At 39.7% G+C, this 13,430-nt stretch overlaps 1 protein-coding gene across 4 annotated transcripts in view; it reads right to left on the reverse strand.

Moving 5' to 3' along the window:
• PCYT1B (phosphate cytidylyltransferase 1B, choline) overlaps positions 1-13,430 on the reverse strand; it is a 121,173-nt gene that overhangs the window by 44,794 nt on the left and 62,949 nt on the right. For all 4 annotated transcript variants that reach the window (XM_013064901.2, XM_004769152.3, XM_013064902.2 and 1 more), the window contains exon 3: positions 9,684-9,800. In XM_013064901.2, the coding sequence (XP_012920355.1) occupies positions 9,684-9,800 (117 nt within the window). The remainder of the gene's footprint in view (positions 1-9,683; positions 9,801-13,430) is intronic.

Consider the following 13,430-nt stretch of genomic DNA (forward strand, 5'->3'; position numbering starts at 1 on the left):
AGTTTATATTAATTTCAGGTGTACCATGTAGTGATTCAACACTTCCTTACCTCACCCAGTGCTCATCACAACACCTGCCCTCTTTAATCGCCATCACCTGTTTCACCCATGCCCCGCCCCCATCCCCTCTCCTGTCTGGTAACGGTCAGATTGTTCTCTAGAGTTAAGAGTCTGTTCTTGGTTTGCCTTTTTTCTCCCTTTGCTCTTTTGTTTCTTAAATTCCACATATGAGCGAAATCATATGGTATTTGTCTTTCTCTGACTGACTTATTTCACTCAGCATAAGACACTCTAGTTCCATCCAGCTGTTGTAAATGGCAAGATTTCATTCTTTTTGACAGCTGCGTTAATATTTCAGTGTGTGTGTGTGTGTGTGTGTGTGTGTGTGTGTGTGTGTGTAATATACACACCACATCTTTATCCATTCATCAGTTGATGGACACTTAGGTTGTCTCCATAGTTTGGCTATTGCAGATAACGCTGCTATAAACATCAGGGTGCATGTTACCCTCTGAATTAGTATTTTTGGATTCTTTGAGTAAAAATCTAGTAGTGCAGTTGTTGGGTGTGGGGTAGTTCTATGTTTAACTTTCTGAGGAAACTCCATACTGTTTTCCAGAGTGACTGCTCCAGTTTACACTCCCACCAACAGCGTAAGAAGGCTCCCCTTTCTCTATATTCTTGCCAACACCTGTTTTTTATTAAAGGACATTAGCTTTTAAAGTAAATTGAAAAAAGCCCTTGACGATTGATAGTTTCAATTCACTAAAATAATGCCAACGAGGTAAGCTTACATAAATGAGTTTTCAAATTATTACTGGCCGTAGTGCTTAAAAATTAGAAATGCAGATGTTATAATCATAGTATACCATGACATTTTGTGTTGGTTTTTGCCTCAGGTTGTAGTACTTCCACTTATCACAGTTTCTGGTCTTGGAAGCAATTATTTCTACCAAATGCCAGGTGTTCTGCCAACATTTTCTGCACACTCACCCTGACCACAGTGATTTTGTGAGCAGAGCCCTTGTTCCAGCCAGGGCAGCTCTGACGGCAAACCCACCTGTAATGGCCCCACCATTAATACAGCGGGTTCTTTCAATTCAATAAAATTTTTTCAATTTTTTTTAAATTTTTTCAATTTCAATAGAAGATAGTCTAAAGGTAATGGTCTTCGAACTAGGGCACACATACCCCTGGGGGGTACTCCAAGACTTTCTAAGGGCTAACCAAACACAAGAAGCCTTAAAGGACTCAATTTCCAGATCCTTAACTTCCAAAGGTACACTTTCCTACAGTTAATGGTCCAGGATGAAGTCTGTGTATCCAAAACCACCCTTACTCCACTATCCAGAAGAAAGACACCATCCAAATCTTACTGTGCAGCATTGCAAGGGGCAGGGAGTTAAGGCTCCAGGCCAAACTGAAGGGAAATCGTGCTTAATGACTACAGCACACACCATGAATCTCTAAAAGCAAGCTTCCTGTCTTACAAAGATTTCTGTTATAGGTAAAGCCAGGTGTTGGAAACTAATTACAGTAGAGTGGGGAATAATGTAAATTGTTGCCTAACAACTGTGCCTTTTCATTCCCCTAACTATTGTCGAAGGACACAAGGATCTTGAGGGATAAGGCCCAGGAATTCAAAGCAAAAGGAGCAACGCAAAGAAATATTGAATGCTAAAAATGGCTTTTTCATGTAGTTAAGGGTAAGCATTTTTCCAGCTATTCTCAATACTCACATTGAATCCTAGAAATGCCTTTTCTCTTTGAGTTAATTAAGAGTAAGCATTTTTCCCAGCTTTTCACTTCAAAATCATCTCAGTAAGGCAAAGCTGTGTAGGCTGATACCACTGCATCGTAGAAATGGAACTGGCATATTTTCTCGAATTATCAATTTGCTCAAAATATTTTGGAATAAACACATGGATAAAACATTTACGTGCTTTTTTTTTCAGATTTCATATGCATTATTTTAAAAGGAAGTTAAAATCTATTTTATCAGATCACATTATAAAACTTAATCCATTTATAGAAAATCCTTTTTCTATTTCCTTTCCTAAAATGTGTTGTTATTTTCTGTCTCCTCCTAGCACAAATTACGTACTACCAAATTATTTTTTTAGCAATATATTCCTTTTTCTACTCTTAAATGCACAGGGGAAGTATACCCATGGTACCTAGTAAAGATAAGTAAGTCATTTATGATTTTTAATTTGATTTCATTTAATTTCCCCCAAAAGCCAAACACCAGAGTTTAACACACACACACACACACACACACATACCACATACACACCCCTCTAATATTTAGAGAAGAAATAACATGTCTTATCATATGCCCCTCCTTATAGATATGGTACTATTTTACCTATATATTACATTGTATTACTATAAACTAATCATAATGATTTATTGTCTTGTTTACAACTTATTAGAGCTATGTAATTTTAATCTTGACTGATTCTATTTCATACAATGCATTCTATTATGTATTTCTCAGTGGTTTTTATAAGGCTTCCTGAAATACATGAACATATTTGGACTGAAAAGACTTTTTCTCCAGGTTTTTTAGCAGGTTTGACAGTAAGGACTACCTTTGCTGATTAGGTTAGGTGGTGTTTTCTGTAGATTTAGTAAGCAAAAACTGCAGCCCCAAGATTTCCAGGTTTTTTTTAAGTTTTAAAAAATGGTAAAACTGTTTTATCAAAAATTATTGAATTGACAAATATATAACAAAATTACCAGTATTTTCATTTCCCCAACCCTTTACAGGTGTATCTGGTTAAGCACGTTGCTTTGAAGTAAAAGAATAAGGGTTATAATTAGGAATCACTAGCTAAGTCCTGGTAAAGCCTTTTTCTTCTACTTCTCAGAAAGGAAGAAAGCAAATGATTTTCATCGCTTGGAAACAAATCTCGCAGGTGAGGTCATTTCTAACCCACTGCTTGCATCAAATTGGAAAGGGGGCCTTAATAAATTATCACTTGATAGACCATTAAAATTATTTTGTTGACAATAAATTATTTTTGTGATACATGGCAAATAACTCAGGAGTTCAAAGACTGAATGACATCTCTATAACAAACTTCTTCCATTCCCATCTAAATATTTGTGTAAACAAAATATTTTAGCACTTACATCTATAATAAGGAAGAAGAATAAATCAATGTTAAACCCTGTCTCATTCTAGCAATAATATATTCATCAACAAATCAAAAAAATCCCACTCATCTCATTTAAATGTTAGAGAACACTCAAAAGGAAAAATCCCAAAGGAAAAAAATATCAAGCAAATCCAGAGGATAAAAGCAGCTTACTTATGGAGGAGCAAGGATAAAAATACAATGGAGGTCTCCACAGAAACAATGGGAGCAAGAAGAGACTGGAGTGAAATATTTAGTATCGAGAGAAAGAAACCCACCAACCTAGAGTTCTGTACCTTGTAAAATTATCCTTAAAAAGAGAGGAAGAAATAAAGACCTCCTCCAACAAACAAAAAATGAGGGCATTTCTTTCCAGTAGACCTGCCTTGCAAGAAGTGTTTTTAAAGCTTCTTTAGGAGAAGAAAAATGATGGGTCAGAAGTTCAAATCTACATAAAGAAAAGAGAAAGATAAATAAAATCTTAAAAAAAAAAAAGAAAAGAGAAAGATTCAAGAACGAATAAGATGAGACAAAACATTTTATTTTTCTCACTCTTAATTCATCTAATAGATGAACAGTTTTTTCAAAATAGTAACAGCAATAATCAATTATGAATGAATGACCACAATGATATAGGGGATGAGAGGGAGAAATAGGAAATATTGTTTTCACAAGGTATAGTGTTATGTAAAAGTGGACTTGGATTAGTTTAGAATGTATATTATAAACTTTAGGGCAACCACTAATAAGGTGAAAAAAGAAGTATAATTGATATGCTAAGAAAGGAGAGAAAATGGAATCATAAAATGTTAAATTAAAACAACAAAAGGCAGAAAAATTGTGAAAGATACAAGTAGGAACAAAACACAAAGCCAACAAATAGAAAACAGAAAAAAATATGGTATATATTAAACCAACTGTATCAATAATTCCTTGGAACACATCTGGTCTACATTTATCAATTATAAGGCAGAAATTGTGGACCAAAAAACAAGATGTCTACATTTGATGTCCATAACAAACATTTGTTGTAGACAAATGTTGTTTACAAAAAACCCACTTTAAATATGAAAACATACATACATTAAAAGGGTCAAAAATGTGAAAGTAGGCACATTAATTTCAGACAGAGTAGACTCCAGAACAAAGAAAGTTATCAAGAAGAGAGAGACATTACATAATGATAAAAGGGTCAACACTCCACGAAGACATAGCAAATCTTAAAATGGACATGCTGAAAAACAGAGTCAAACTATAGGAGGCAGAAATGTTAGAACTGCAAGGAGAAATAGATGAATCCACTATAATAGTTGGAAGCTTTAACATCCCTCAGAAACAGATAGAATTAGCAGACAGAATATGAACAAGGACTTAGTTTAACTCAACAGCACCATCAATCAGCTGAATATAATTGACATCTACTGACTAGTTCATCCAACCACAGCAGAATACACAACTTTCTCAAGCTCACATGAAGCATTCACCAAGACAGACAACATTCTGGGCCATAAAACACACCATAACACACTTAAAAGAATAGAAATCATACAATGTGTGTTCTCAGACCACAGTGGAATTAAACTAGGAATCAAAAACAGAAAGATAGCTGGAAAATCCCCAGATACTTGGAGATTGAGACAACACACTGCTAAATAACACACAGGTAAAAATAAATAAATGAATAAATAAATAAATAAATAAATCTCAACAGAAATCTTTAAATATTTTGAGGTAAATGAAAATGAAAACACAGCTTATCAAAATATGTGGGATGCAGGGAAAACAGCTTAGAGGGAGATACGTAGCATTAAATGCATATATTGGGGAAAAAAGAAAGTCTAAAAAGTCTAAATATTTGAAGTCAACAATCTAAGCTTCCACCTTAGGAAACCAGAAAAAGAAGAGCAAATTAAATCCAGAGTAAGCATAAGAAATCAGAACAGAAACGAATGAAACTGAAAATAGGAATCAACAGAGAAAAATCAATGAATCCAAAAGCTGGTTCCGTCAAAAGATCAATAAAATTTATAAGACTCTAGTTAAGCTAAGAAAAGAGACAATACGCAAATTATTAATATGGGATATTCAAGAGGGGGCATTATTGCCGATCTCATGAACATTAAAAGGATAATAATTTGATAGCCTAAACAAAATGGACAAATTCCTTGAAAGACACAAGCTGTCAAAACTTACACTGGGGGTGGGGGTGCCTGGGTGGCTCAGTGGTTAAAGCCTCTGCCTTCGGCTCAGGTCATGATCTCAGGGTCCTGGGATCGAGACCCACATCGGGCTCTCTGCTCAGCAGGGAGCCTGCCTCCTCCTCCTGTCTCTCTCTCTGCCTGCCTCTCTGCCTACTTGTGATCTCTCTGTCAAAAAAAAAAAAACAAAAAACAAACCTTACACTAGAGGGGTGCCTGGGTGGCTCAGTGAGTTAAAGCCTTTGCCTTCCGGAAGCTCAGTTCATGATTCCAGGTCGCTGGGAAGCTCAGTTCATGATTCCAGGTCAAGCCCTGAATCGGGCTCTCTGCTCATCGGGAAGCCTGCTTCCCTTCCTCTCTCCTGCCTGCCTCTCTGCCTACTTGTGATCCCTATTTGTTAAATAAATAAATAAATAAATAAATAAAATCTTTTAAAAAGTCACAGGTCTGAAAAAAAAAACTTACACTAGAAAAACACAGTGTGAATAGGCCAAATTGAGTAAAATATCTAATGACCCTCTAAATGAGAAAACACCAGGCCCAGATGAGTTCACTGGTAAATTCTACCAAACATTTAAGGAATAAACTACACCAATTCTTTACAATCTCCTCCAGAAGACTGAAGCAGAGGGAATACCTCCTAACCCATTCTCTGAGGCCCCATTACCCTAATATCAAAATCAAAAATAGATATTGTAAGAAAAAAAACCAAACCCTCAGACCAAGTTGTCTCATGAAAATGGATGCAACCCCCCCGAAAAGATTTTATTTATTTGTCAGAGAGAGAGAGCACGCATGCGCACAAGCGCACAAGCTAAGGGAACAGCAGGCAGGGGGAGAAGCAGGCTCCCTGCTGAGCAAGGAGCCTGATGTGGGACTTGATCCCAGGACCCCAGGATCATGACCTGAACCAAAGGCAGATGCTTAACCGACTGAGCCACCCAGGCGTCCCTGGATGCAAAACTCTTAACCAAAATATTAATACATCAGATCCATCAATATATAAAAAGAATTACATACCATGACCAAGTGGGATTTATCTCAGGTATGCAAGGCTGGTTCAACATCTGAAAATCAATTAATGTAATCCACTACATCAACAAGTTAAAGAGGAAAACCACAAGATCAATAGATGAGGAAAAGACATTTGATAAAATCCAGTACTCCTTCAGGATAAATACTCTCAGAAAACAGAATAGAGAGGAACTTCCTCAACTTGATAAACACTACTTACCAAAAAAACCTATAGCTAATATCACACTTAAAGGAGAGAAATTTGAAATTTTCCCACTGAGATCAGGAACAAGGCAATGACATCCCCTTTTACCACTGCTTTTCAACATTGTAGGGGAAGTCCTAGCTAGTGCAATAAGCCAAGAGAAGGAAACAAGAAGTATACAGACCGGGAAGGAAGAAATAGAATCATTTTTATTCTCAGATGACATGACCACCTATGTAGAAAATTTGAAAGAATTTCCAAAGAAAAATCCCCTAGAATTAAATAAGCAACTATGGCAACGTTAACAGAGAAAACAAACCACAGACTGGAGAAAAATAATTGAAAAAGAGAGAAGAGATTAAGGTCTGTTATCGAAACTATACAAGGCACACTTTAAACCCAACAATAAGAAAATGAACAACCAGATTTAAAAATTACGAAAGATCTGAACACACACCTCACCAGAGAAGCCATACAGATGGCAAGTAAGCACAAGATGTTCAGCATCTTACATCACCAAGGAATAAACAAGACAACAATGAAATACCACTATATACCTATTAATGACCAAAATGCAAAACAATGACAGCACCAGATGCTGGTGAGAATACGGAGCAACAGGAACTCTGACGCACTGCTGCAGGAAATGCAAGATGGGACAGCCACTTTGGAACTGTTTGGCAGTTTCCTACACAACTTAACATACTTTTTTTAAAATAAAGATTTTATTTATGTATTTTAGAGAAAGAGAGAGAGTGCACAAGTGCAAGTGGGAGGCAGAGGGGGAGAGCCTCACGCAGACTCTGCACTGATCACGAAGCCTGACTCAGGATTCGATCCCACAACCCTGAGATCATGACCTGAGCTGAAACCAAGTGTCAGACGCTCAAGCACTTGAGCCTTCCAAGTGCCCCAAAACTTAACACACTCTTAACATACAACACACCAATCATGCTCCTTGGTTGGTATTTCCCCAAAGGAGTTGAAAACTTATGCCCACATAAAAACTTGCTCGTTGGAGTGCCTGGGTGGCTCAGTGGGTTAAAGCCTCTGCCTTCAGCTCAGGTCATGATCCCAGGGTCCTGGGATCGAGCTCCGCATTGGGCTCTCTGCTTGGCAGGGAGTCTGTTTCCCTTCCTCTCTCTCTCTCTCTCTGCCTGCTTGTGATCTCTGTGTCAAATGAAAAAATAAAATCTTTAAAAAAATGTTTATTGAGGGGATGGTCAGTTAAGCAGCTGCCTTCAGCCCAGGTCATGATCCCAGGGTCCTGGGATCAAGTCCTGCGTCGGGCTCCCTGCTCAGTGGGGAGTCTGCTTCTCCTTCTGCCTGCTGCTCCCCCTGCTTGTGCTCTCTCTCTGACAGATAAATAAAATCTTTTTTAAAAGTTTGAGGTTTGAAAATGTCAATACTTCTAATATTAAAGAAATTACATCTTTCACAGCTATTTAAACTTAGAAAATTTTAGATGTCAACTTCAAAAAACTGCAAAGAGGTGTTTAGTTTTTCAAAATTCTTTTAGGGATTGTGATTGAGGACTCCTAGCCTAAGACAATGGCTATCAGCGGGGGGCCTCATCATCCCCTAGGAAGCATTTCAGGAAATTTGTCGGGCATCTTTAGTTGCCACAATGATTGGAGGCAGACACTGGCATTTCGAGGGAAGGACGCCAGTGCTGCTAAACCCCTTTCAGGGTGTGGGGCAGTTTCATGGGAGATTCGTGCAACAACACGCAGGATTTCTGAGTGTCCCTGCACTATTGTTTTAAGTCATTTGAGTCTAGAAACTCACTTTCTTTTTCTTTCTAATCACAAAGTATTTCTGGAATAGCTGTGATAGATGCTGCATTTTCGAGGAAGGCAACTACTTACACACCTCCAAGGAAGACCATATGTGTCCATACGTTTATCCAAATGTGTCTCCTACAGCGATACCATGCCCAGGAACCGAGCTGATACCATGGCCCTGGTATCACCCTGAACAGGCTCGTGCACAGCCATGGCTAGTGTTCCCGTTAAGTGTGACCCACATCAAACCACCTCCCAACTTCAGTCACCAAAGCACGGCAGGGGTCTCCTCAGAGCCTCAGAAATGGTTTTCCCCTCAAGAGAACCAGAAATGAACGAAAAAGGTGTTCCCTGCCTGCCTTGGGTGTCCTCTGTGAGGCCTGTCCAGTACTCACTGTCTTTCATCATCTCTTCCTTCTGGAAAGAACTCCATTCAGTAACCATGTGGTCACCATCTTCAGTAAAATTGGGAGGAAGGTGCCTCTCAAATATCCAAAATGTGATCTTAAACTTGCAGAGGGTAACAAGATACTTTAGAAACAGAGACATAGTCTCTTAGCAGCACTTTCTTCCTCATGGTAGGGGCTTAAGTGTTGACGGTGCCTAGGTCAGTTAAAGGCACAAAACCGATGACCATGAAACAATATGGTGTTTCCAGAAGCTAGGAAGGTGAGATGGAGGTACTATCCCCCTTACCCAAACTGAAATCAGTAGGCCTTCTGGAGGAGCAAAATTTTCCTCCACACCTCACCACTCCCAAGCTTATGAAGTAAGCTATCTCCTTCCCTGTGAACCAAAATTCCCCAGGTATATAAATCTCCATGTCTCTAACACGCGGTACCTAAGCTCCATTAACGACGCTATCATCAGCCACTACAGTTAGCACGGCATCATCCTAAGCAGTGTGGGCCACACAAAGGAAACAGGCAATGCCCTTGTTTACCCTTAATCATCCTTAAGGCTCTTGGCTCTCTATGATTTGAAATAAAATTAACATAACTTTTCTCCTGACCTTCCAGAAAATTTGAGAAACATAACTGTGATCAGGCCTCAATCACAAGAAGAAAGGCATTCATGGAAAACATGAAGTGGTTGCTCTTGGTGGTGTTATTAGTCTGTCTCTCTCTGGGAGTCAGTGGTGTATAATCCCATGAAGTCATTTCCCCTATGGCTTTTTAAACATCACGTATAGTTTCAGGCAGCCAACAAGTGAGCCGGTATTGGCTGAAATGGAAGTAATAACCATGTGAGATTTTAATAGCGGAACGCTGAAAGGGGTCCTTTTCAGACAGCACATTATAAAGGAATTTTCTAGACAAAGAGAAAATGCAATTCTTACCTCCAACCAACAAGTAGCTGTTGGGAAACAGTGTTTTTGCTTGCATAAGTGCCCTTGCATGACCGGAATGGAAGAGGTCAAATATCCCATCCGCATAGACTCTGACAGGCCTGTCAACTGAGGAAGAAACAAAGTGTCATCAACACAACCACAGAATAAGGAGGCCCGGGGACCTGATTCTTCTGTCATGAGGACACCAGTGTGAGGAGGTTCAACGCGATAAAACACCAAGGCCGGGTACCATCAGTCTCTTATTCGTGCACACAAGTACTTCTACCAAGAGGTTCTTCTGAGGTGAGCAAAGTGGAGTAAAAACAGAGAATTAAGAGCGACCCACAACACATATTTGAAGCCAACAGGAGATATAACAGGGTGGTATGGAGTTCTCTGAACCCAGAGTTGGGTCTGGGTGTCGGAGCTAGCAGATTCAGACACGGGTGCCGACAAAAGGTTGGCAGAGTCTGCCCAGAGGGAACAGCAAGGCAGGAGTAACCGAATCGCTTACTGAAAAGGAAAAACGACTTCATTCTTGACCCCGAGAGTCCTGAAGGAAGACTCCCGAGACCTGCTCCCAAAGGCAGCGTTGTGCAGGCGTCTGCTCGTGCTGCTCCGAGAGACAGGCGTGCGCCTTCCCTCCCAGCTCCAGCTCCCACTGGAGGCCCCAGCCCAGCTGTGGTAGTATTTACACCACGGAAATGGGCAACTGCTACCCACCAGGGTTACTGCCCTCCGGAGGGCCAGCAGGTAAACTGCACAGCACTGCACAAAGGTCACTCCCTAACTCTTTGGTGTCATAAGAGATTGGGGAGGGGGGCATGTGCCCCAAAGATAGAAGAGTCAGGTGACATGTGGGGTGGTCCCCCGTGTTGCAGGCCAGCGACCAACACTACTGTCCCTCTGAGGGATCAAGGTCAAGAGAGAAGAGGCCTCAACAGACATTCTCCCAGGGCCAGATGGTGCTCTGGGAAGTGCCATTCCGCGACGAAGAGGGATACATTCACCACAGCCCCCTGGGCCACTAGAAACTACAGGATGACACTTTGCTGAGACAGCCCAAAGACCCGCCTCCTCAAATAAGATGGAGACATTGGGGGTGGAGGGGTTGGGTGCCAACTTTTACACCATTCTGGACTATCAACGAAGGAACTAGAAAGTGAAAATATGGCAAACTAAAAGCTAAACATGGCAAACTGAACTTATCCGCATTTACCTCTCCTTCCTTCCGAATACCACAAGAATTACAGAGAAAGAATTAAAAGGCTATATCCCTCCCCTCCTCCAAAAATAAAAGGTATGATCCCCTAGGGCAGAGGAAACAAGAAAGGCAAGGACAGATGAGAGATGTCCACATTTTGGAAAGTTGATTGTCAAATGCCGAGTGTCTATAGGAAATAAGAATTGGGATGAGGGCAGATAGGGAAAGGGAATGTTGAGTAGTTGGTTTTGTTTTTTTTTTAATAAGCCCAGGAGTCCTACTGACTTTTTCCAGTATATGCATGTATAATAGTGATGTTATAAAAATAAATTTAAAAAAGAAATCAATGCAAACTTCTGGTGAATGATTTTTAAGACAGATTTAAAATTGTGATTATTTCCTGATGTAGTACAACCTCATTAATTTGGAATATAAATTAAAAGGAATGGTACATTAATAGATTCAGACAGTACAATGTTTCTAATAAATTAAATTTCTCTAATAAAAAAACTCAAGAGACTTTATGTCAGATAGGGAATTGCAATTACTCCCAATTATACACCATTTTGAACAAACAGAATTGCCTTCACAGGATTATACTGGATTCTAAATAAGGCATGATAAATAGAAAATGCTGTGAAATAACAAACTGTCTAATGAGGGATCTTTGGTTTCAATGCTCTTATTCAATTTGAATTCAATTGAGGAAAATTTGTTTTAAGATATAAATTCCAGGGGAAAGCAGATGGCAGTTTTGCAAAACTTTTTGTTATTGATTCAGAGGTGATCAAGATAAATGAATTCAGGAAGCAGGGAGGAAAGAAAAGTAAAGAAAGTGACATAATTACCGAGAAAAAGACCATTTAGTAAACCTTTGAAGAGTATTTGTGGAGTTGATTTTGCAATAAGCTCACTTTTTAAAATTGTAGTGTGTCAGCAATTTCCAGTCTGGGAAATGGGACCAAAAAAAAAAAAAAAATCAACAACAACAACAACACCCAAAACCAAAAACCATCTTAACAAATGAGTGCCTCAAGAGAAAAAAAAAAAGATTAAGATGGAAATGGGTCTGCAGATTAGAGATTTAAAAGACTTATCAACATACTGAATATATAGATATTTGGATTTAGGTTCAAGCTAACTACTGTCTAGTAAATGAGGATGTAAGATTCTTGGAAATTGGAACACTGGATATTTGGTGATATTTAAGAATTACTGTGAAATTTTAGGTGAAAAAATAGAATAATCGTTATATTTTTTAAGATTTTATTTATTTATTTGACAAAGAGAGAGACACAGTGAGAGAGGGAACACAAGCAGGGGGAGTGGGAGAGGGAGAAGGAGGCTTCCAACTGAGCAGGGAGCCCAATGGGGGGCTCGATCCCAGGATTCTGGGATCATGACTTGAGCAGAAGTCAGATGTTTAACGACTGAGACACCCAGGTGCCCCAATGCTTATGTTTTTAAAAACTGGTTTTTTAAGATAGTTATACAGAAATATTTATGGGTGGAATGAAAGGAAGTCCAGGGCTTTGTTTCAAATAATTCAAGAGGGGGCCATGGATGGGGCATACATGGGGCAAGACTGGCTTGGGGGGTGGGTGTTAGCTATAGAGGACAGACACATGAAGGTTCATTATATTGTTCTACTTTTGTGTACGTTTGAAATTCTCTACATTTTTTTTAAGAATGTGGGGTTTTTTTCCATTTTGTGTGTTTATTTACCTTAATCTTTTGTTTCAGATTTTTGAGTAAAGTGGAGTAATTCTCCAGAGCATCTATGTTGGGAACCACTGGCCGGTGAGGCTGGGTATTTGGCAATGATCCCAAGTGGGAACCCAACTACTCCATGGCCATGGTGGAGAGAACTTAACGTGCTTCCCAGGGAGCCCTGCTGCCTGGTGTTCACACCTTGGTGCCATCTCCTCCCTTTGAAATGTGAACGGGACCTGTGACTTGTCTTCAACCAGGTGAATATGGCAAAGAGGATGCATGGCACTCCCATGATGACATTACACTAACATTCCAAACTGCTACAAGACTCCTCCTCTCTCGGTGGCTTCGAAGAAGGAAGCCATTGTGTAGTGAGAGGGCCACACAGCAAGGAACTGCAGCTGACCCTAGGGGCTGAGGGCGACCTCTGGCTGACTACCAGCAAAAAGCTAGATCTTTGGTCTTAGAATTACGAGGAAACAACCTGAGTGAGCTTGGACACAGGTCTATCACCATCAAGCCTCCAGGTGAGAGATGAGCCCTTGGTGACACCTTAAACACAACCTGGTGGACCCTGAGCAGAGGACTTAGCTAAGCCAGGCTCCCAGCCCACAGAAATTATGACATAATAAATCTGCATTGTTTTAAGCCACTAATTCTCGGGCATAGAAAATGAATACAATGGCATTGTAAATTTTCTGCCCAGAGACAATTATAAATTCTTAGAAGTATTTCAAATAAATTCCTGTTTATCCTGAATGAACAGAGCGAGGTCTATCAGAGAAATGGGATGTTCTAGTAAAATGACCATCTGTATAGCACATGTCGATTGCCAGTTT

The sequence above is a fragment of the Mustela putorius genome, unplaced genomic scaffold (genome assembly GCF_011764305.1).
Source record: "Mustela putorius furo isolate JIRA1106 unplaced genomic scaffold, ASM1176430v1.1 tig00003836_pilon_pilon_pilon, whole genome shotgun sequence".
Taxonomy (NCBI): domain Eukaryota; kingdom Metazoa; phylum Chordata; class Mammalia; order Carnivora; family Mustelidae; genus Mustela; species Mustela putorius.